The sequence below is a fragment of the Vigna unguiculata genome, chromosome 11 (assembly GCF_037176805.1).
Source record: "Vigna unguiculata cultivar grain cowpea cultivar isolate G323 ecotype 2 chromosome 11, ASM3717680v1, whole genome shotgun sequence".
Taxonomy (NCBI): domain Eukaryota; kingdom Viridiplantae; phylum Streptophyta; class Magnoliopsida; order Fabales; family Fabaceae; genus Vigna; species Vigna unguiculata.
The window spans coordinates 5,479,136-5,504,763 of record NC_140802.1 but is presented as its reverse complement, the minus strand read 5'-3'; the positions used below and the strand labels follow the sequence as shown (position 1 = coordinate 5,504,763).

Below are 25,628 nucleotides of genomic sequence, written 5' to 3'. Positions count from 1 at the left end.
AGAAATCATTTGAGTCTTATTCAAACAATTTTTAAAGTAAAAATAAAGAATTAAAGAATTAGGAACAAAATTAAGGACACATATATATATAAGATTAAAAGAAGAAAATAATTTTGTTTTCATATATTTGATAATAATTTTAACAAAATTAGAGAAACGCTTATTCACGCTCAACTATATATATCTGTGTCATGACTAATGTTAGAAGTCTCACGTCGACTAGAGATAAGATAATTTCATAATATATAAGTGAGGTGCAAACTTCACCTTACAAGCCTGTTTTGTGGGGTTGAGTTAGGCTTAAAGCTCATTTCTTATAATGGTATCAGAGTCAAGGTAGAGTCTATCCTAACGAGCTTTTTTGAACATTCTGTTTTACCCGTTATTAGACCGCTAACAGACCACCTATTAATTTCTAGTCCCACACACGATTTTTGTGAGATTAAAGCCCACTTCTTAACAACTACCAAGTAACATTACCGATAAAAAAAAATCAATAATGGGTTTTCACAGTACACATGCATATGCACATTGTCACATTTGTCAACAACGTTAGGCTATTTTCACGAGGTTCCTGAGGCTGCTACCGAAACCACACTCGAGTGTTTTTCACAATAATCTTCTGTAACCACTAATTTTCAGAACCAAACAAAACCTTCAACACTACTCAATTCCACGTGACACAGTGCCTCAGTTAGCATCATATGTGCATGCTTGATGCTTCTCTGAGATGATCCTTTAACTTTGGCACCTCTCAATCTGTGGTTTTCATTGTACCTTCTTTTCTTCCATGAATTGTGGGTTTCCATGCAAATTTTAGGATCCACTTGGCACCACAAGAAACAAAGTTTCTTAGAGACAAAGTTTCTTTTTTTGCTTTTTTTTTTTATTCAATAACTAAAAGGCAATCACTAGAATCACAACACCTCATAGGAACAATAACAATAAAGTAATATACTTACATTTTTTTACTTAAATTACTTTAGTGAGTTTATACTAAAGTAATATACTTTTTACATTTTTCTTAAATTACTTTATAAAGTGAATTAATTTTTAACTTAATTTTACAAAATTAGTTTATAAAGTGGGGATTGTACTTAACTTATAGATATGACAAATGAATTTGTTTTCATGGGTATTGTTCAAATTGATCATTCTCATTTTTATTTAATACGGGTATGAGTAATACTTGATTTTTTCAACTAGGTATAGAGACGGGATAAGTATTACATATTTGTCTTGTTCTCATTCTCATACCCGACCTAATACTTCTCATGTCCTGTTTAAATGTGTGTGTGTGTGTATATATATATATATATATATATATATATATATATATATATATATATATATATATATATATATATATATATTTCATTTTTTTTTCCTTTTCGTTATACATATTTTTCTTTGATCTTATATTATTTAGTATGTTCTATATCCACAAAGTTCACTCACATCTTTAATGTATTTTTCCCCTTATCACAACCTTAGTTATGTTCTTTTTTGGTGGTTATGTTCAAATGACGTATAACCAAATTCAAGTTAATAAAATAGTTTATAAGTCTCTCAATTGATTATTTCTATTCTTTTTTAATATTTTTATTTATTATTTATTTTGTTTCACATGAGAATATTTGACTTTTAATTTCAAGTTCTCAATCTTGTAAATTCTTCATTTACTAGGTAATATAAAACCTTATCTACTTTATTTTCTTTGATCCTTTATCATGTAGAATACTATTTTGATGAATTTTTATATAATTATTTTTATTTCTTAACTCATTCTCATAAGTGTATTTTTTCCACCACAATTATATAAAGACATTTCATGTACTATAATATAATAATGGTTTAATTACTCCATTCATCCAAGATTTGGTTGAAAACTTTCAAGTCGATCTCCACTTGAATTTTTTTTCTTTTTCAAGCAAATCTCAATTTTTGAAAAATTGAAACAATTAAGACTTTTTTGTTAATATCATACCAACGAAACATGATAGGTGTTAATTCATAGTTTTTTTTTTTAATTTGTTATTGATATGTAAGGTTTGTGGCGTATTACATGTCAATGTAAGTGTCATGGGTTATTGTCTTATATTTAATTTCATCCCATATTTGTCTTTCTCATTCAATTCAGTCCAACTTTTTAAAAATATGGAGTAATATCGTCCTTCTCTAGATTAGGACCAAATTTTTTATTTGTATAAATGTTGTACTTATATTTATATTAAAATATACTTTTTTATTAAATATTTGTACAATTATTTTTAATCCAATTATAACATATTATTGGATTCCGTTTAAATAAATTATTTTTAATCTTATAAAAGAATATGAGTAATAATATAGTAATTCTAAATACTTACTTTTTTCGAAATGAAACTTAATTTTTTTAATAAATATAATAATATTTATCTGATAAATAACAAAATATTGTTTCACTTAAAATAAAATAAAATATAGAATAATATTTTTCTCACTTAAAAATATTAAAATTTAAAATAAAATCAATTTAAAATAAAATCAATTTTAAATAAAATCAATTTTAAAAAATCAATTTTTATTAGATAATTAAAAAAATATACAATAACATACATAATTAATATCTAAAATTAAAATTTAATTATTATTATCATTTTTATAACAATAAAGTAATTTAACATGTAATTACTTTAGTTATTTTAATTTAATGTTAGAAATTTAATTTTAATAAAAATAACAAACAATATAACATCTATACAAATAATAAATTTGGTTCTAATTTGGAAAGGGACAACATTGGTGAATTTTATTAAAAACTAAGACTGAATTGACCCAAACATGCATATATAGATTGAATATAAGACAATGATACTTGATACTAACACTGACATATGGCACTAGCATTGACATGTGACACTACCAATGTCATGCACGCCACATATTTGACACGTGGAGAAAACAATTTTTTTAAAAACAAAAATAAAACAAATATTTTGTTAAAATAAGAAAGTTGTGAAGTGACATGTGTGTCATGTATTTAATGTCGTTGGTAAGACATCAACGAAAAACATCTAATTGAATCAACTTTTTTAAAATTGGGACTTGATTGAAACTAAAATTCAAGTAGAGACCGACTTAAAACTTTTCAACCAAACTTGAGACGAATGGAGTAATTAAGCCTATAATAATTTTATATCATTGTCATAAATGTTATTTATCATCATCCAACATACGTTGAAGTTCAAAAGATAAAAAAATTATATCTAAATTCAAATTATTACTAGTTTAATTCTTTTTTCTTTGTGTGATTTCGTTCAAGTGGTGTATGATAATCTATATTAAGACCAACTTACAATATATATAAGTGAGTGCAAATCTTACCTTACAAGCCAATTTCATGGGGTTGAGTTAGGTTTAAAGTCCACTTCTTAACATAGTATCATAATCATGGGTTAGAGACTATCCTACCGAAGTTTGTTATTTGTTTGGTCTATTGTTCCACCTGCTATTGGACCATGTTAATTTTGATGCACCAATCTTTCACAACCAAGAGGGGGTGAATTGGTTTCTAAAACTTTTGATTCGTTTTTACACTTGAAAAACAATTTTTGTTAAATCTTTAACCAATTGACAAAAGGAGTTTAAGAATGCATATTGTTCAACCTTTATACTTAGCAAAAATTTAAAAGAGAATGAAAGAGAGCACAAGAGACAACAAGATTTATATTGGATCGATTCAAAGGAATCTACATCCAATCTCTAGTTATCCTCACTAGAATTTTCACTATAACAACAAGAGAAGGAATACAAGAAACACATATGCAATTTCTAAACTCTAAAATCACACTTCTTGAAAACACTCCTTCAAGAAATGTGCAAACTGTAATGATCCAAGCAATTATACACAATTACCATAATCACAGTGATAACACAAAATTTCATATTCAAGAAACTATAAAAACTAGTGAAAAATAGTAGCAATGATGGAACAGTAACACCTGATTCAGTGCACAACTTTTGTGTCAAGATTACACCCTCTTCATTGGATCTTGGTAATCATTCTTGATGAACACTTAAACCCTTGCTGCAGAATTTGCTCTAAGAAGATATTCAACACTTTTTCCTCTTTCTTTTGGTTGAAAAAAATCTCAAAAACAACAGGTGCAGTGATCTGATTATATGAATAAGCTACTGTCTGGACGTACCTAGTTGACTAGATTATTTGGCTAATCAACTAGATTATGATAGAACTCAAGTTCATGTTCCAGGACTAATCTAGTTGACTAGATTAGTATTCTAGTCGACTAGCGAGACAACAAAACAACAATTTTAACTCTTATACACATACCAAATATAGCCTCATGTTCTAATCAACTAAGTGTGAGGCATTTTAACACATATAGCATGGCACACAACATGTTCACACACAAACACGCACACGCGCGTGCACACACACACACACACACACACATATATATATATATATATACATATATATGTATATATATATACATATATATACATATATATATATATATATATATGTACATATATACATATATGTATATATGTATATATATGTATATATATATATATACATATATGTATATATATATGTATATATATGTATATATATATATATGTGTGTGTGTGTCTTATTTGAATTCCAGCACTTCTATGCTATCATTTTTCTTATGGACATCATCAAAAATATCACAAATACACGCAATAGCAACAAACCATCCATTAATATCTAGTCCCAAACACAAGATGTATAGGCCTTGGCGTGAGGGAGGCATGTTGGAAGTTCCACATTGACTAGAGATAAAACTGATTTATAATATATAAGTGGATGCAAATCTCACCTTAAAAGCCAATTTTGTGGGATTGAGTTAGGCTTAAGATTCACCTTTCAAAAGAAAAGTACAAAGACAATAGAAATATCTTTAAACATGAATATTTATTTTCTTTTTATATTTAAAAATAGGGTTAAATATGTTTTTGGTCCCTTAACTTTCAGTGAATTTTGGAATTAGTCAATTTCGAAAATTTGGACCAATTTAGTCCTTCATCTTTCGAAATACGTGGATTTAGTCATTTTAATAAAATTTTGTTAAGTTTATTTGACATTTCAAGCGTGTTTCATAATAGTATTTGACTTAACATTAAAGCAAAAATGTGTCAAACAATATAAACAACTCAAATATAATTTTAAAATGCTAATGAGGTAAAGGAAGAATACATCTATCATTTTATCTTTTCATTTTATTGTTTTTTTATCTGTTCATAATTATTTTTATTTCTATATTTATATTAAGTGAGGTGGCTCTAACCTCATTTTAATTTATATTTAGTTCTCTTTCTTATATGTTTATTTATATTGATCTGTAGTCATGTAGTGGTCCTTTTTATTTATATTTATTTTCAATTATGCATTGATTCTATTTATTTATTTATTTATAGAATTACGTAGTTTAATATTAAAATAAAATTTATGACAAATAAAGATATCATAAAAGTTACTCGTATAGTTTAAAAGACATCACATACGACAATGAAAAAGAAAATTAAAATTTTATGTTTAACACTAATTGAAAAATAACACTAATATTTTTTTACAATTGTCTCCTTATAATTTTTAGTTGGATCGTTTGTTTTATATAAATGCATCCTTATCGAAAAAATTGTCTCCTTATAATTTTTAGTTGGATCATTTATTTTTAGACTTAAATACCTTTTTGGTCCTCATTTTCGTAGTGTTTGTTGCGGATGGTCCTCATTTTGACAGAATGTTTAAAATGGTCCTCATTTTTACCGAATGTTTAAAATGGTCCTCATTTTCACAATTCGTGTTTTATTTGGTCATTTTTTGTAACGCCGTTTAAATCATTAATGGAGCATTGTACAAGTGACACGGTTTATATTAAGGTGTGTTATGTGTATTGTACAGGTGTGATAATTAGATATTTGGGGATAAATAAGTGAGCTAGGGTTTTGGTAAGGAATGTTTGGGCAGTTGGTGAGTTTTGACAATCTTGTTCCTCCATTTCCAATTGGTGTTGCTGCAATCTTCTTCTTCCTGCAATCCCATTATATAGGTATGTTATGATCCCAATCTTCTTCCTTTACCTCTAGTTGTAATCGTTGGAGGCAACCGTGTTGTATCACTTCGTGCATTGTTGGTGGTTCAACGAGAAATGGATTAACCCCGATTTGTAGCTGTAGAGAGATGGCAGCTTTGAGGATGGCAAGAACTCCAAAGAATATTGGTAGAAAATTTTGGGTAAAATCTGTTTTTATTTTTGTGTTAATAATAAATTGGTTTTAATTTTTGGTTTATTGATTTACAGAGTGATGATTCCAATAATGTGGGCTGCAACTTTTTCAAATGGTAGTGTTGATGAAAAGGATGTCATCATCATGACACAAATGAGGCAGATTAATGATTTGAAGAAGTCATTGAAGGTTGCTGAGAAGAGGTTGCAATTAGTAATAGGGTTCACTTGTGTTGTTATTGTATTATTCATACTGTTATTGTGTGTAATCTTTTAAAGTCCAATCTGTTTTGTACTATTGTTAAATTAAGAAATGAATTAGTTTGATTATGTTGATATTAATCCCAACATGTTCAAAATGACATCTTAATCTGAGCATTGAAGTAAGTGATATTGATCTAAGCTTGGGAAAAATTAAATTGATTTAATTCTGGAAGAAGTTAAATTCATAACATTAATTCATCCTCATCAAAATGCACTACATCAATGTTTGGCAAAAGTGAAATTGAACGAAGTTTAAGAAAAGTCAAAATTTAGTACATCAATAATGAATTCTACATAAGAAATTCCAAAAAATAACTAAGACGTTTGTAGCTGCTTCATGACCTCCTCCTAATCTGTAATTTCATCCTAAACTACTGAGATGGTTCTTCTGGTGTTGGTAGTGATGATGTTTGACTCTCCACTCCATTCCTTGGTGGTTGAGTTGTTTGAGTTTCAACAGTTGGTGCATTCTCAGCAGTTTCAGCAGTTGGTGCATTACCAACAGTTTGGGCATCTGGTACAATCTCAGCAGGTGTTGTAGTCTGCTCATCCACATGCTTATTTGGACAATTGTTCCTATTATGTCCAATCTGACGGCATGTGCTACATTTTTTTTCTATGACCTCCTTTGATGATTTGTGTGTTATCCTTTCTCAACTCCCACTCTTCCAACCTTCTTTTTTTCTTGGGTCTTCCTGGTAAGATCCTCTTATGTGGTGGATGGACGTCAGGGTAGGAAGTTCTTTCCCATAAGACTTCACTATTGACTAGAAAGATGAATGGATTGATATATTTCTTCGTAGATGGATATCTTGAAGCAGATTGGTATGAAGTCCTCAGCATTGACATTGATAAAATTCATTGCTGCAATAGCATGACAGCAAGGGATAACAGTCAGAAGCCATTTCCTACAGCTGCAATGTTGAGCATCCACATTCACTATGTACTTATCTCCAACCATGGATATGTGCCTCACTCCAAGTACCCCACTGAACCCCACCTACAGACACAAACTACATAAAATCATGAAAGTAATTTAGAAACCATGCAGAACATCACAATAATCGAAAGACAAACAAACCCCAAAATAGAATTACGAAAACCCTAACCCACGAGCAAACACAACCTAGAAAATCCTAAACTCACTTACCTCATTGATGATGATTAACTGGAAAATTGAAATGAAGAGCGCAACTGCAATCCAATGATGAAATGACAAGTATTTGCTGCTTCCTCTACAAATCCGAGCTCAAGAAAGACGAAGATGAAGAAATTTCCCTAATTGCAAAATTTCCCCGAAATTGAAAAATTAACGTTAATTAGCCATATGTACAGTACACGTAACACACCCTAATACGAACTGTGTCACCTCTACAATGCTCCGTTAATGATTTAAACGACGTTACAGAAAAGGACCAAATAAAACACGAATTGCGAAAATGAGGACTATTTTAAACATTCGGTAAAAATGAGGACCATTTTAAACATTCTGTCAAAATGAGAACCATCCGCAACAAACACTACAAAAATGAAGACCAAAAAGGTATTTAAGCCTTATTTTTATATAAATGCATCCCTGTTGAAAAGCTAATAATTTCATATTCAATTAATTTCCCTTAGACAGAGAGTTTACTTCACACTAGAAAACAACTTTAACTCATGAAGAGCATCCAATTCAATAAAGGAAATCTCCAAATTCAATCTATCAAAATGAAATATAAATCTCTCACATTCTCATAAAATAGAGAAAAAATGATCAAATCAACTATAAAACAAAGAAAACTTATCTAGATTGACCTATCTTGATATACTTTTTAATGTTTACTCAAACATGGAACTTAATCGTTAAACGAATGAATAATTAGGATTGAATCTTAAAAAAGTTAGGAGGATATATAAATTTGTGAGGTAAAATTTTAAAATAAATAAATAATATATATTTTTTAATATCTTTATAAAAAAATTTTAAAAAATATTTTCATTTCATTTAGTACAAAACTATATATTGAATAAATTAAATTTAAAAGTCATTAGTACAATGAAGACTTTCAATGTCAGTTAGAAAATACTTTTTATGTTGATTCTAAAACTGACATATACAGTCAGTATAAAAAGTTTTGACTTTGTATGTCGCTTATTGTCACAATCGCATAGAAATTCTCACTCTCATTCCATTTCTAAACTCTTTAAGAAACCCTAATTCTACCACTTTCTCTATGAAACCTTCAATAGTGGTGCAAGATCTCAAACCTTCCATCAACTCCTTCTCAAATTGTCACTGCCATTCACTTCTTATTCCGCTTCCTCCGCCTCTTCGTTCATATCTGTCTCTTTGTTCAATAAAAAAATGCATATCAGATAACCTTCAAATCAGAATTCCTAACCTAGAAATTAGAATAAGTGAAACAAAGCGAAAGAGAGGTTCAAGGAAAACAACAAAGGATAATAGTGAGACCACTGCGACAAAGACTGAAACCAAGTAGGGGACCAAGCCTACGGAGTGCCCTCGAGATAGGAAATACCGAAATCCTAAACACAACGTGTGTGAGAGCGATTGGGATAAAACTAAGGGACTACGAGAGCGAGAGCGACATTAACAAGAGTGATGTCTGCGAGAATGAAAGCGGCCACTAGCGAGAGGGAGAAGACGAGAATTAGTGTGAGGGAGAAAAACAGTGGGAGGAGGAGAAGTAACATTGTGAAGGAACTCACATTTGAAGGAGAGATTGTTGGGAATCAAAGTGTGACTTTAAGTCCCACGTTAAGTAAAAATTAGATAGTTAAGCACTATATAAGGATGAAGACCCATAAACTCATTTCTTAAGATTTTGGATTGGAAGTGATGTCAATATTTTATGTGTGGGTTAGACTCATGTCTCCCCGGTGTCCTCTCTCAAAAGATCCAACAATTTTAATTTTTATTATTATGAAATAATGTTTTTATTGTTCTTTTGAAATTTGAAATTGATATATTTTTTTAAAAACTATATTTTAAACCTAATTTAGTACAAAATTAGTTTGTAAGTAAAATTTGTATTCATTTATATACTACAAATTTGGTTTATCTCTAGTTGAGGTAGGATTCCAATACAATAATATAAACTTTAAAAATAAAATATGAGATAGAAAAAAGAAGTCAAAAGATGAAATATTAATTTTACCAAAAAAGAAAGATAAGTATGAGGAATTGGGAAGAGGAAAAGTCTTGGTGATTGGGAAATGTGATTGCAACACACTGATTGGAAGCAGTGGTGTGATTGAGACCATCTTTCGTAAACGCTGAACAAATGAGACCTTTCATCAAAGTTCAACCTCTGAGTTTTATGCCTCTCATTCTTTCTCCATCAAATTTTCAATGCTCTTATCGCAAAAAAAGCTTTTTTGGCATTATTCCTTGCTTCAAACCTCACATCACAACCATTGCTTCATTTTATGTTGTACCACATACACTTTATAGATGTACATTCGCACGGATTCGGACATGGTATCGATACATGAAATAGATATGGCATAAGATGCCACATTTCATAAAGGTAATTAATATATAAGTAGCTCTATTTATACATTTAAAACGGTTATTCAATAAACCATGATAAAATTGTGTAATATTAGGGTAAATTGTAGTATTACGAAGATGATACCTTTTCAATTAATATTAAAATAGGAAATTTAAATATTAAACTTTATTAGATTGGTTTAATAAATAGAGGAAAGTTTGTCTTCACATATAGAATATAATATAAGTTGATTATATTTTAGTTGATGCGAGATGTTTTATACATTTATTGTGTGTTTACATCGAAGACATTTAGTAATACATAATTGTTTCAAATCTCACAATAGACTCAATTACGATTGTTTTTTGAATTTGGATCATATTTGCTTATCCAGTGATCGTCCAACGAGACTTTTGTTCTATCAAGTTTTACGTTTGTGTGTTTGAATAGCAAAATTAAAAAGAAAAAGAAACATTAGTTGATCTAAATACAAAAGAAAAGAAAAAGTAAGAGTAAAAAAAATTGAAAAGTACAACACAACTAATTATTTTGCTGCATTATATGCTTTTGTGGTTTGTTTGATATGTTAATTTTGCATTTGGTCTTTTTTAGAGTCTCCACATTGTTTAAACTAATTTTTTTTAGTCCTATTTATTTCTAGCTAATTGATTTTTGTCTTTACATTTTTTATTATTTTTTATTGTTGTCTAGAGTTTTGTTTATTTTGATCTCTTCAGTGAAATTTTAGATCTCTACGTTTTTCATATTAATTATTACTCTTTATTTAAGTCACTAGATTTTTTTTTTTATGACAGACGATATCATCGTATTTAGGATATATTACGATTATTTCGTTCCTGAATTTGGATTTTTTTTATAGAATAGATTGAATAAATAAGAGAATATCAAAATATATATGAAAAAAAAATACTAATACTTTTAATCGTAAAAAACTATTTTATAAGTGAGCTGTAAATATTTGTTATAAAATCTGTTGGATTTAAAAAAAGAAAAAGTGAATGGGTGCTTTCATGTAAAAAAATTAAATAATTTGAAATGAAAATAATTTAAATTCAATATATTTAAATCTGTTAAAAAGATACGAACTTTCCTGTTGAAAGACCATGGTAAGTTTTTTCTTTTAATATTTAAAATGCGTAAAAAGATGTAACTGGAAATCATATTTATGTGTAATGTTGTTCATTGCAGTGTTTGGATTGACCAAGAGACCTACGTGGAGTCGAAAGTGATTTTACAGTTACAGTCTCTGTCATTTACACGTGTCCTTTAGCGATTCAATTTCATTTATTGTCTGGAGTGGTGAATTGGAATGATTATTACGAAATTATGTTTTAACTCTCAAGTGTTGATTTGATGATAAAATTTGGAAGAAAGGTGAGATGTTGATTAAAAAAAATATTCAAGCATTACACATATACTATTTCTATATCAGTCTAACTTGGTAGTATTATTTTGTTAGATTTAATTTTTCTTTCAAAATAATTATTTTTAAACTAAAATAAATATTTTTAATAATAAAAAAATCTATAACATAAATAAAAAGTTATTCATATAACAAAATATAAAAAGTTATTTATATTAATTTATAGAATTAAAAAAATAACACATGCACGTACCGCATAAATTTTCACTAATTTATTATAAAAAAATTATTTACTTCTTCATCATTTTAATACTATTTTTTGAATTTAAATAGTTACTCCCAAAATACAATATATATATATATATATATATATATATATATATATATATATTCTCTTTTATTTTTTTAATTTTATGTTCTTAATATTTATTTTTTAAATTTTTAATAATTATTTTTAATTAGAAATTATTTTTGAATTTAAATAATTACTATTATAAAAGAATTATTTAATCATTTATCATTTTAATAATTATTTTTCAAATTTTAAATAATTATTCATAATAAAATAATTATTTATAATATTTTTATTTTAATAAATAAAAAAAAATTTATCTATACTATAATTATTATTTTTTTCAATTTTATCCTTTTTTAAGTAATCAAATTGTAATCTCTAAAATTTTAATTCCTTTTTAAAAGCAAATTGATATCTGAAGAAGAAATTTTACCTTTTCATAAGTAGATTTGAGTTCAAACCTTAATATATAAATTTGAGTTAAGTATATTAAATTATGTAATTTAACACCTATAATATAATTTTATCTTATTGAAATCAAATTGTATCTACTAATTAAATAATAAAAAAGAAACTGTATTAAACAAAAATCTAGAAAGTTTCAAAGAAGAAAATTTTGATAACCATGTTGAATATATCATTAACTAATCATATCAGTGGGCCACATCGAATCTAAGGTCGGTGAGAATCAGCAGCATTCACATGTCTGCCAATTCAAATCGGATCTAAATTAGGGGGAAGGAGTTTGTACAATTTTATTCGTCCACGTGTTGCAATCCAAAACAATTTTGTTTTATTCTCGCTCATCTAAATACTTTTGTAAAAAAATAATCATATCGCTGAGAATTCGACAAATCCCGAATCAAACAGTGTTTTTTTAAAATATAAAATTAAATAAACACTATTAATGGATTGAGTTAATTTTAAAATTTGTTAGATGCATTATGATATTCACTATTAATTATTGAACTATTTTTTAATATCTGATATCATACATATCTTGTTGAAGATTTATTTTAAATAGAGACAAAACAAAATTTATATTATTTAAATGAATGCAAATTTTATTTTAAAAATTAATTTTATAAAATCAAATCAAGCATAAAGTTATTTTTAAATATGACAGAGGTTTACTCGTGAAACATTATATTTAAATTTTTAGTTGATAAGTTTTATTTTATATAAAAATTGTTCTGAAATATATTAATATATTTTTTTCTTGGTCATTGGTCAGATTTGAAATTGTGATCATCACTATTTTCATTTTCAGAATCTATGCTTTCAAAACAAAGGCTATATTGGTCAACCAAGCTGCCATGGCATCAAGAGCTTCATCTCATTTGAAATTGAAACTACCAAATTGTGCAAATACTATAATTATCAGACAAACAAAATATACAAAAAAATTACTTAGAGAAAAAGAAAAATGTTTTTGCACCTAGTCTAAGAAACATTTTTGTTCTTCAAAAGGAAAATTGATAACAGAAGTAATAAACACTACAAATTGGTATAAGAATTTGTTGAAATAATTGCCATAAGAATTTTGTTACGTGCAGAAGTTGTGGATCAAGTGGGTACATGCATGCATATTATGTAAATAAAGGGGTTGATTAATTACTTCTTTAATTTCTATAATTAGAGAGTAGTTAATTTTAGTTTGCATATTTAAAAGCATGACCTTTAGTAAGTTTAAATTTCTGAATAAAAGAAATGTTTAATTCTTACAATCGTGTGAATTTTTAAAAATCAATTTCATTAATCAACATTGTAGAAAATATGATTCTATAAGGTATGAAAAGGACATTATTTAATTTATTTTAATTCTCGGTACATATCGACTAAAATATATTAAAAAGATGCATATAGAAGCTAGATTAAAACACTCCTGTAGAAAATTACAAATAAATTTGTATAAATATAAAGAGTAATAAAAAATATATTACTATAACAAGTAAATGAATAACTAAATTTATTTATTTGCAATATACTATGAGTAGAATAAATAACTACGAAAAAAAAAATAATGAATCTAAACAGAATATTATCGCTCTATGTATCTTGATCGAACTGAAATTGTATAATTAAAAATATTCAAATTTGATTACTTTTTTTTTTTCTTTGTCTAGTTTCAACTACATCCCATTTTCTACCCTAATTTTCTAAAATTAATCAAATTTGATTTTCCGTCAAGTTACTACTTGAACACTTTTTAAACTATGTTATATCTCTTCTTCATTTGATAACCATCAAACATTTAGATTGAAAAAGTTTTAAAATAGAAAAAGAAATATGGTTAAATATGTTTTTGGTCCCTCAACTTTCAATGAGTTTTGTAATTAGTCCATTTTGAAACTTTTGACCAATTTAGTCTTTCATCTTTCAAAATACATGGATTTTTAGTACTTTTAATCAAATTTTGTTAAGTTTATTTGACATTTCAAGCACATTTCATAATAGTATTTGACTTAACATTAAAGCAAAAATGTGTCAAACAATATAAACAACTTAAATATAATCCTAAAATATGTGGGAAACATCAAATAAATCTAACAAAATTTGATTAAAATGACTAAATCCACATATCTCAAAAGATGAAGGATTAAATTGGTTCAAAGTTTCGAAATGGACTAATTCTAAAATTCACTTAAAGTTAAAGGACCAAAAACATATTTAACCAAAAAAAAAAATGGTCTAACAATTCATTATTATGTTATGTTAATAGCAAAAAATTATATTTAAACAAGAGAAAAAAAAAGACGGGTTTTGAATTTGGATTGGCCATTAGTTTTTTAAAAGTACTTTGAACATATCAAAATGGTAGTAACTTGGAGGCATGACTAAAAAAACAATAAAAAAAATGTAAACTTCTAATTTTTTTAAGCAAAACTCAGTAATGATCTATAACTTAAGCACTTGAAAATTATAAAACATTAAAGAAGAATCATAATTTTAAAAACATTATTATTTAATTAGGTTAAAAAAAGTTGAAAGACTTGAGATCATGTGATGAATTGTATTCCATGAAAAGACTTTGTAAAAATGGTCCTAACATGGTGTGTGGGGACTCGACCTTGGTGGTTTGTTCTGGAATAAAAGTAGAATAATAAGGTTATTTGTTTTTGTCCTTTCATGAACATTCAAGCCAACACAAACTTCAGCTTCATCCTCACACAAACTCAATCAAAAAATTAGCCTCATTGTCACGCAAACACATTAAGAGATGGAGGACCATTCAAATATCTAACCCTAATCTTCATCCACATCACTCATAACAAGAAGAAAAAAAAAACATTCTACTATGAATAAAAAGTTGTTGATTTAACATATATAATAAACATTCTATATTCTATATTGAATATTGAAATAGAAAGTAAATTTAATCTTGATTTCCTTTGAAAATTATTTTGATTTATATATTATAAAATTCTCTTATCTTTACTTGATATATGAGATCTTTAATCATATATTAACAAATTCAAAAACTTTGTTTTTATATGTTGAGTAAGTTACTTTTTTTTTTTATATTTTGACAAAAGCTTTTAAAATTATTCATCCTTCTCCATAATAACCATAAAATATATCGCTTACAAAATATATAGCATATACCTTAAATGCATTATTTATAACAATATATAAAGAGGATTTCCTTTTTGTGTTCACTTTTCAAAATACTGATTTTACCCTTTAAATATAATAATTTATTAAATTTTTAAAAATTGACCGTTACTCTTACAAATTTTTTATAAAATCGGATGTATTCTTCTCTTCTTCTTTATTTATTAATGGTTATTCTTTTATCTGTTCTGATATATTTCACTTTATTTTTAATAAATATAATTTTAATTTATATATTAACTTAATAATATTATAATATTATCACCTACTAATATAATATCACATAGTATTCTTTGAAATTCATTGAAAAGAATTCAAATCTTTCTAACCATTAAACTATATGCTGATAATTGATGAGGAAGTATCATATTTTATTTATAATTACATTATACTCATGAACATATATTTATTTATTTATTTATAATTTTTCAGATTAATTATTTATTCTACTAGTGAGATTTGTTTCTCACAAATCTAATATAAATTGTAAAAGGGAGAGGTGTACCTAATCTGTTTTTGATGTTTTACGATGATTGTTTAACAAATGATAATAAGAAATGTTTTTCCATAATTTTTTAATTTGAAGATTTTGAAACTTCTACAAAATTGACATGAAAGCTGGAATATATATATATATATATATATATATATATATATATATATATATATATGTTGTAATTTATAATTTTATTTTATTTTTGTATTTTATATATATAATGAAAAAATATTAAATATTTATAACACTTTAATCTTGATTTATTAAATTTAAATAATAACTAAATATATTTTAATTTTTATATGAAAAAATACTAAATATTTATAATATTTTAATCTTGATTTATTGAATTTAAATAATAATTAAATATATTTTAATCTTTATATAAAAATGTTTTTAAAATAGAAATATTTCCTAAAACTAATCCAAATAAAGGGATATTAAGAAAATATTCTAAAAGGTATATTTTGAATACCATCTAAAATTATTAAATATATTATTAGAAAATTTTAACATTTTCAAAATAATTAAAATATTTTTTTAGTTGTCATTGGAACTATAAATAATTAAATATAATTTTAATAAATAAAGAAAAAATTAATATTAAATAGGAACATTCTACTTATTTTATAATTTTTTTATAAATACTACCATTTATATTAAAAATTTATAAAAATACAAACATAATAATAATAATAATAATACTTTAATTATTTTTTGAATTATACTTTTCTTATAAATAATAACTCACGAATAAAAAATTATAATCGGTCTCTAATTTGGTTTCCAAAATTTAACTATCAAGATTTTAACTACCAAAAAGAATTGATTACTAAACATTAGTTATTAAGGTTTTTACAACCAAAGACATTGATTTCTAAATTAGTATCCAATTAAGTAGCGATCAATTATAATTTTTTTTATCACAATAGTGACCACTTCAGTAACCAATAATTATTTATTTTGTAAATTGATTAATATAGTGACTAACAACTTTTGATCACTAAAATTAATTTTAATAAGACATTTTCTTGTAATATATATATATATATATATATATATATATATATATATATATATATAAAGATTTTTTTATAATTACATTTGTTTCTAATTTTATTCTTAAAATAAATGTATTATTAATTTTACTTTTTTAATTGATTATTTCTTTAAATTTAACAGTTTTTCCAAGTTTAACTATCTTTTTAATTATAAAGCTATCTACAAAATAAATAAAACTATTCACAATAAAATTACAAAAATTATTTTAATTGTATAATTATTAATAACAATAAACATTATTGTATTATTTTTACTACTATAAAAACATGTGAACACCGCATGTGTTTTTACCCGTTCTTATGTTCACTTTTATCATAATTATATTTGATTTCACTAATAAAAAATAATAAAATTATTATTATTATAATTAAAAATTTATTTATTTTTACAATTTTGTCATAAATAATTATTTTAATTTAAAAAAATTGTTAAATTTAAATAAATCGTCAAATAATAAATATTAATTTCAAGAAACAGTTACTTAAAAAATAAAATTGATAAAATCATTATTTTAATTTAAAAAACAGTTATTTAGAAGGTAAAATATGAAAAACAAATATGTAAAAAAAAAATAGAATCCTGTATATAATAGTACAGATGTTAAGTTAATGATTAATTGATTGCTAATCTAACCAAATATCTATTAAACCAAAAATATTTATCTTTATTTAGTTTGATAATAGACTCAAAATCTTATACTCATTTAGTTATCTTTATCATAGTTATTAAATAGTTATTAAAGCAATTGGGAGTCTTTGTTAATGAACTTCTCTTTCGCCCTCAACACTTTCATGCAACTACACTTTTCTCTTCTCTCCCTTCTCCAGAGCTTCATCCTCAATCGGGTAATGTATATTTCATTCTTTTTTCATTGGTTCCACGATTGAAGTTATTACTTTATTTTAAATTTTATTTATTTTTAAATAAAATGGAAATTTAGTAGATGAAAGAACATTAAATAGAATGAAAGTCTTTTTAAATCAACTATAAAGAATCTCATTTTTTTTTTCATTCATGATTCATTGAATTTGGACTCTTTTGCTGAATTTTTTATACTATTTATTTTAATGTTTTAAAATATATTTAAAAGATATTTAAAATATTAACATAATGTATTTTTAATATTCAGCACACAACAATAAAAAAAATTAATAAAGAATATGTTACTCTTTATACAGAATCTTCATGCTTTACCCATTTTACTGTGGCTCCTTAGTTTATGCTTAGTTTATGATACAATCTTCACGCTTTACCAATTTTACTATACCTCTTTAGTTTATGAATGAATTTGAAATAAAATTATTGTGATATTCCTAATAACCCATATATATTTTTTAAGTATAATTTAAATACACTTAACGCAATACTATCTCAGTAGATTTGAAGTCACCAATCATTCCGTTTTCCGTTGTATTTAAAGGAAACAACCTTAGTTTATACATTACTATAGCATCACTTGAGTGGTAATTATTATTATTATTTGATGGGTAAAAAGTTTGGTGTAGACACAATTCACACACGGAATTATCTGCAACAATTCAGAAAGATATGTTTGGGTTCTTCTATTTTTGTCAAAAGTTTATTTGTCAACACAAGATGGAACATTATTGATTTTACCCTCTCAGTTTTATCACAACCTTTTGCTATCTTTTCCTCCAAACTTGGCCATAAACTTAACTTATTCCTTTAATCCATGTCACAGGCATCTCAACAGAAAGGTAGGGGAAAAGAGGTCCAAATTCTGAAACCAACGCGTTTGAGTCAAAGCAATCACACTATAAATGTGGTCACTCACTTACAGGGGCAATTCAATTCAACCCCCACAAGGGTTTGCACCAGCACCAATACCAACACCAAGACCAAGACCACCACCACCACCAACTTCTTCTGCTGTTTCTTCTTTTGCCTTGGAATTATTCAAACTCATCACCATGCCATTTTACACTGGCAAGAAGTTCTTCAAGAGATTCTGTGTTGACGAGTTTCAAATGGCAAGTCTTCCATATAGCAGCTTTCTGTCCAATGACCTCTTGCCATCCCTTGGAGCCAGAATCAACCAAGAAACAAGGCTTAGAAGATGCACAGTTTCCCCTTTCGATCCACGTTACAGGTGATGAATGATGAATGATCATGTTCTTTTACTGTCTTATTTATTTCTATATATTTGTGTTAGAAATGAGTTTTAAGTCTAATTTAACTCCACAAAATCATAAGTTGAGGATTGCTTATATATTGTAAATTGACCTTCGATGTGAGACTTCTAATAATCTGTCAAGAGAATGAATTTTAAGCTTAACTCAACCTTACAGTATTAGTTTATAAGATAAAGTCTATACACACTTATACATTATAAATTGGTCTTATTTTTAGTCGATGTATACTACAAGATTCAAAATGTAACTGTGGTGGTGTTTCTTTCTTCTTCTCACATGGTATTGTTGCAGGGCATGGGAGATGCTGCTGATTGTCCTTGTTGTTTACTCTGCATGGATTTGCCCATTTGAGTTTGCCTTTCTCCCTCAAAAGCAAGACACACTGTTCATCATAGACAACATCGTCAATGCCTTCTTTGCCATTGACATCGTTCTCACCTTCTTTGTTGCTTATCTCGATAACCATTCCTACCTTCTCGTTGATAATCCAAAGAAAATTGCATTAAGGTACAATAATACACCCTCTCTGCATTCTCTTCACTACTCTGAGGCTAATGAATTTCAAAAGCTTTTCTTACATCATGTAGTTCTTCTGCAACACATGTAGGTACATATCCACCTGGTTCATCTTCGATGTGTGTTCGACTGCACCATTTGAATCCATCAGCCTCCTATTCACTGATCACAAAAGTGAAATTGGGTTCAAAATTCTGAACATGCTTCGGTTGTGGCGCCTCAGACGTGTCAGTTCTCTGTTTGCAAGGTCCAACATTATGTTATGTATACAACCTTATAATTTTCAAACACTTAACAAACTGAATAAACCTTATTTTCTCCTCTTATTTCCTTCAGACTTGAGAAGGACATTCGCTTCAATTACTTCTGGACCAGGTGCTCCAAGCTCATCGCTGTAAGCCTCTAAAACAACCTATCATATATTACGTAAAAAACAAAATCAAATTTGAATTTATATTCTCTGTTAAGTTTTTTAAGTTTTTTATGTTACTGTTCCTCTATTGTATTTTTTTTAGCATATCAAAATTAGTATATTTCAAAGATACATAAAAGAAATATAATTCCATAAATTCAATAAAGAACCTGAACTCGTTTCCTGTGACCAAAACAAGATGCATTCATGACATTTATTGCTGTGGCACACAAAACAAACAGTTGGATGAGTAAATATGGTTCTCTATGCAGCTGTTTGTGTTATGCCACATTAATTAAAGTGAAGCTTGTTTCTCTCTCTTCCCAGTTTTTACCAATACAAGAATGTCAAAATTTGAAAGATAGTGACATTCAATACACAACCTACATAAAAAAAACTGTGATTCTGACAGAAATTTTAACCTTAAATATTTATCCTTGCATGCGAAAACTCGACTCTGTAAATATATTTAGGTTAAATATATCTTATTTCATTTTTAAACTTTAAAAATAAATCAAGACAGTTTTACTGTATTAATATTTATATTCTGATATTACTTTTTTTTTTTATGAAACTTCAGGTGACATTGTTTGTGGCGCACTGTGCTGGGTGCTTCAACTATCTGATAGCAGATAGGTATCCTGATCCAAAATTAACATGGATTGGTTCTGTGTTCCCAAATTTCAAAGAAGAGAGTCTGTGGGACAGATACGTGACTTCCTTATATTGGTCCATTGTGACTCTTACAACCACTGGTTATGGAGATTTGCATGCTGCAAACCCAAGGGAGATGCTGTTTTTCATCTTCTACATTTTGTTGAACTTGGGATTAACTTCATACATCATCGGAAACATGACAAACTTAGTTGTCCATTGGACAAGCCGCACCAGAAACTTTGTAAGTTTTCTCAAACTTCTGCTACTTATATGAACATATATGAACAACAATATTTTAACAACTAAATTTATTTTCGATCTGAAATGATATTTTTTTAAGTGATTTTGAAATATAAAAAAAAACGAGAAGTTACTTAGAAGGTCACCTCTAATCACCTCTAATCGGAAGAGAAATTATGATGATAATAGAAAATTTTTAAAATTTAATTATTAAAAAATAATTTTTCTTTTTTATATATATTACATGATTGCTGTGATATTTTTACAATCATTTTATCTTATTTACGAGAAAAATTATATTGACTTCTTTTTAGAATATCAGAATAAATCGAGAAGGTTTAAGATGTTTCAAAATGATATTAAAAAAAAGTATTAAACATTTTTAATACAAATTATTTTTACCAGTAAAGTCCTTTTCATTTTCTTTTTTCTTTTACTTTTCATTCTTATTCGTTAAATGATTATTCAATTACAAATACTTTGAATAATTTTTCAAATACTTATCTAATGCTCATAATTATTTTAGGTTGTCCTTCCTTTTAATCACATTGAATCTGTTCAAATAAAGTTGTTTATAAATACTAAAAGAAGAAAAATATATAAAAGAATAAATAGATTATTCCATAACTTAACCTTTTTTTTTTTGTCTAACACTGAAACTTAAGTGTTACTTTAATTTGTAGAGCATGAATTAGAATAAATCCCAAGTCTTAATCATCATGCACTTAACTGGTACTTTAACAAAAGTCGAAAGGTTTTTGATTCTGACATCTAAATTTTGGAAAAATATTAACAAAGTGACTTCGAATACCCTTTAAAGAAACAGATAAAAAAAAATGTTGTAGAAAATAAGGAAAGGAATAGAATTATTTAATCTACATTTTTTTTAATAATTAATAAATATTCCTTAATAAGTGTTCAACACGAGTACTTTCAGCATCAAACCACGCGTAATCTTCCTCGTGCTTCAATGTTTATTCCCCCACCAATATCTTTTGATAGTGTGAGGGAAAAAAAGAGTTAAAAATAAATACCAAAACACAAAAATGATTAAAACATGTGATAAAAAATAATTTTGAAGGATTAGTTCAACATTAATTGTTTTCTTATAATTTCACACATGTGAATTAATTTAATGTTTGGTCTCTTTTATTCTGTAATCAAATCACAAACTGTTATAAAATGATCAAACTTTATATTACATAATGATATATATAAATTTATTATATACTTCCATGCCATAGATTTTCTTAAATACTTTATTCAATGATGGGGAGTTACACAATTTCTTATATTTAAATTCCACATCATAATCTTTACCCAAATATTCCACACAATCTTACCACAAATTCCACATAAAGTATCTTGTGGCTCTAATATCCCTCTAAAAGTATCTTATCACCAAACCATGCATTTAGATGCTGATCCTACGACAAGCTCTGCAGTATTTCAAAGATGCATGTGAAAACCTTCTCTGTAAGAATCTGTAAGAATATATATATATATATATATATTTATTGTCGTGTAGTGATTGCAGACATATTTAGGAAATGAGGAAAATATTTGAGTAGAGACACGTGGCTCAACGACATACCTTAGTCACATACATGTGTCTGCTGGTGCATATCATCTTCACCTTAATAATTCTTTGTTGAAAAATGAAACAGAGAAATTATGTTTATATAATTTTTTTTGCAGAAGTTTTGAAGAACAAAGATATATACGTCTGATATGATAGATATTCTGATGTAAAAACTCTTATATGAATAATAGAACTAACAAGTTTGAAGAGTCTGAGAAAAAAACCTGGGAAACATGAGGAAGTGTGTTAATTTGGTCCTTCTGACAAAAGAAGCATGTTTTTGTTCTTGTTGCAGAGAGACACAGTGAGAGCAGCTTCTGAATTTGCATCAAGAAACCATCTGCCACATCACATACAGGAACAGATGTTGTCACACTTGTGTTTGAAGTTCAAGACAGAAGGAGTGAAGCAGCAAGAGACACTGAGTGGCATGCCAAAAGCAATCCGTGCAAGCATTGCACACCATCTCTTTTTCCCTGTTCTGCAGAGACTCTACCTCTTCCAAGGAGTATCACATGATTTTCTTTTCCAACTGGTAATTCTAATCTCTTTTTTATTGAACAGTCAAAAGTCTTACGTTGATCAGAGATAAAGTCAATTTAAAGTGTATAAATGGATGTGAAGTTGATTTTGTGAAGTTGACTTAAGTTATTTTTTAACATAAAGACGAATTTATAGTATATAAGTGTGTGTAAACTTCATCATACAAGTCATGTTTTATAAGGTTGAATTAGATTAAAGTGTACTCTTAAAACGATAATCATTTAGAGCTTATTTTAGTGAATTTATATCGTGTCACCTGTTTCGATGTGAGAGATGTACATTGATTAAAGATAAGATAGATTTACTGTATATAAGTGAATGCAAACTTTATGTTACAAGTCAATTTTGTATCTGATGGAAGTTTTGTTTGAATAGGTTACTGAGATGGAAGCTGTGTATTTCCCACCAAAGGAAGATGTGATACTCCAAAATGAGTCTCCCACAGACCTCTACATACTGGTTTCAGGGGCAGTGGTGAGTAAGCTAAACTATGAGTAATAAAATACTAACCTTGAATGAATGAATCTCAAAGAATGCTCCATAACTGACAAAATTTGCTTCCAATTTGACTATTTGTTGCAGGATATCATTCGCTATGTTGATGGCAATGAGGAAGTATGTGATAAGTAGCATTCAAGCATTCAATTTTTTCTTCTTTTCTTTATGCTTTTAATGCACCGTGAAACTACTGAACCTAATAGATGATATGTTATTCAATTTCAGGTTCTGAATAAGGCTATTGCAGAGGACATATTTGGAGAGATTGGAGTGTTGTACTGTAGACCACAGCCTTTCACTGTTCGGACCACTGAACTTTCCCAGATTCTAAGACTCAGCAGAAGTTCCGTAATGAACTCCTTACAAGCATACCCAGATGCTGCACAAATCATAATGAAAAATCTCTTCATGGTAATAACAACATCACAAAATTTCATTTTCATTCATCACACAACCAGTGACGAACCTAGTCAGTCGCATACATATGGTTTTGTTAAAATTATTACTAAGTATCCGAAAAAAAAAATTATTTTATTTTCCTAATCTTATATATTTGAACCTGTTAGACTCTGTTCTATGATAGACATGTGCATAGTTGAGAGTATACAAATACATCACTTAACTTGTTTTCACTAACTTAAGATCTTAGATCTGTCACTGCACACGATCACCCTAACCAGTTTACTACTATCATGATGCTAACAAGATTTTTGGTGTTGATTTTGGCAGAGGCTAAAGGGGCATGAAGGTTTGGATTTTGAATATTCACAAAGGGAACCCCAAATGCATGATATGGATAACACAGAAGCAAGTGTTCCTGATTCATCTGCAAGTAATTCCCATGGTGAAACCAGATTGCATATTCCTGAGGATGGAAAGAGAGATTTTGATGCTACTTTTCATAAAGATCATGATGAAATGGATGAAAATGAGAAGAGCCAAGGCCCTATAAGATGGAAACAGAAGTCTGTTGTAGATCAGAAACAAAACAAGAGCCTTTGTGAGCTTGCAGTGAACCATGAAAATAGGAAGATATTAGATGAACATATTATAGACTTTTTGCAGCCAGAAATCCCTTTAAACTACCCTTTAGGAAAAAGATACTCAAACTCTTGTTCAAGTGCTTCTAACAACAGAACTGAGAGAGAAACAGATAGATTCTTCAAAAAGAGAGTTGTCATCCACTTTCTAAGCAAACACAGAACCAGCTTACAGGAACATGGCAAGTTGATAATGCTACCAGATTCATTACAAGAGCTGTTTCACATTGCAGGTAAAACAGGTGTAAATCTTTTATGTGTGAGTTGAGTTTATGTCCTGTTAATGTTATATTTTTCTAATGATCCTTCCCAAAAACACTCATCAATGTATAAGACAAACAAAATCCCCACGTTATGTATCAGAAAGGAAGTTCGTATCGATGTAGGACTTCTTTTCTTACATTTCAAACTTAAGATTTTATACTGAAGTTGTGTGAACTTATACCTTAATCTTGTGAAATTGCAGGAGAAAAATTTGGAGTCTCGAAGCTTACGAAAGTAATTACCATAGAGAATGCAGAGATAGATGATATTAGTGTCATTCGAGATGGTGATCATCTCTTTTTTGTTAGCAGTGACACTGAAAATTGAAGTGCATGATGTTATCAAAAGCCAGATATGAAGCTAGCTTGTAACCTTCACAAAGATTAGTACTAATACACAAAAGCACGCAGAGATTACATAATATGCCAAATCTCAATTTCAAGTTACAACAATTCACACTCAAATTTCTTCTTCTATTTTTTTCATCATACAATTTTTTTTTTTTTACAGAAATACTGTTTTATTCGTGTACAACAACTCACACTAAAATGACAAATCTCAATTGAAAAGTGATATTTGTTTTTATTTGTATCACACTAATTTTCTTTTTTTATACAAAATTTTGAGTTGATTATTTTATGGAATTGAATAAAGCTTGAAACCTTTTGGTTTAATTTGCTTATTTTTGTTTTGGTTCTCTTAACTTTTTGTTGTAATTTTTTTCAATCTACGTTAGTCCCTCCTTTAAATTTAGCGATCAAATCAATCGGAAGAGATTCCCGTTGTCATTTATATATATATATATATATATATATATATATATATATATATATATATATATATATATCAC

General features: G+C 27.4%; 1 protein-coding gene across 1 annotated transcript; it reads left to right on the top strand.

Moving 5' to 3' along the window:
• Positions 1 to 18,675: 18,675 nt before the first annotated feature.
• LOC114168892 (potassium channel KAT3-like) lies at positions 18,676 to 25,242 on the top strand. The gene is made up of 11 exons (XM_028053861.2): positions 18,676 to 18,983; positions 19,318 to 19,533; positions 19,634 to 19,789; positions 19,879 to 19,936; positions 20,535 to 20,852; positions 22,729 to 22,968; positions 23,352 to 23,450; positions 23,559 to 23,591; positions 23,700 to 23,885; positions 24,204 to 24,747; positions 24,981 to 25,242. Exons 1-11 carry the CDS (start codon positions 18,805 to 18,807, stop codon positions 25,103 to 25,105), a joined length of 2,154 nt encoding a protein of 717 aa, XP_027909662.2. The 5' UTR covers positions 18,676 to 18,804; the 3' UTR covers positions 25,106 to 25,242.
• The last annotated feature ends 386 nt before the right edge of the window (positions 25,243 to 25,628 follow it).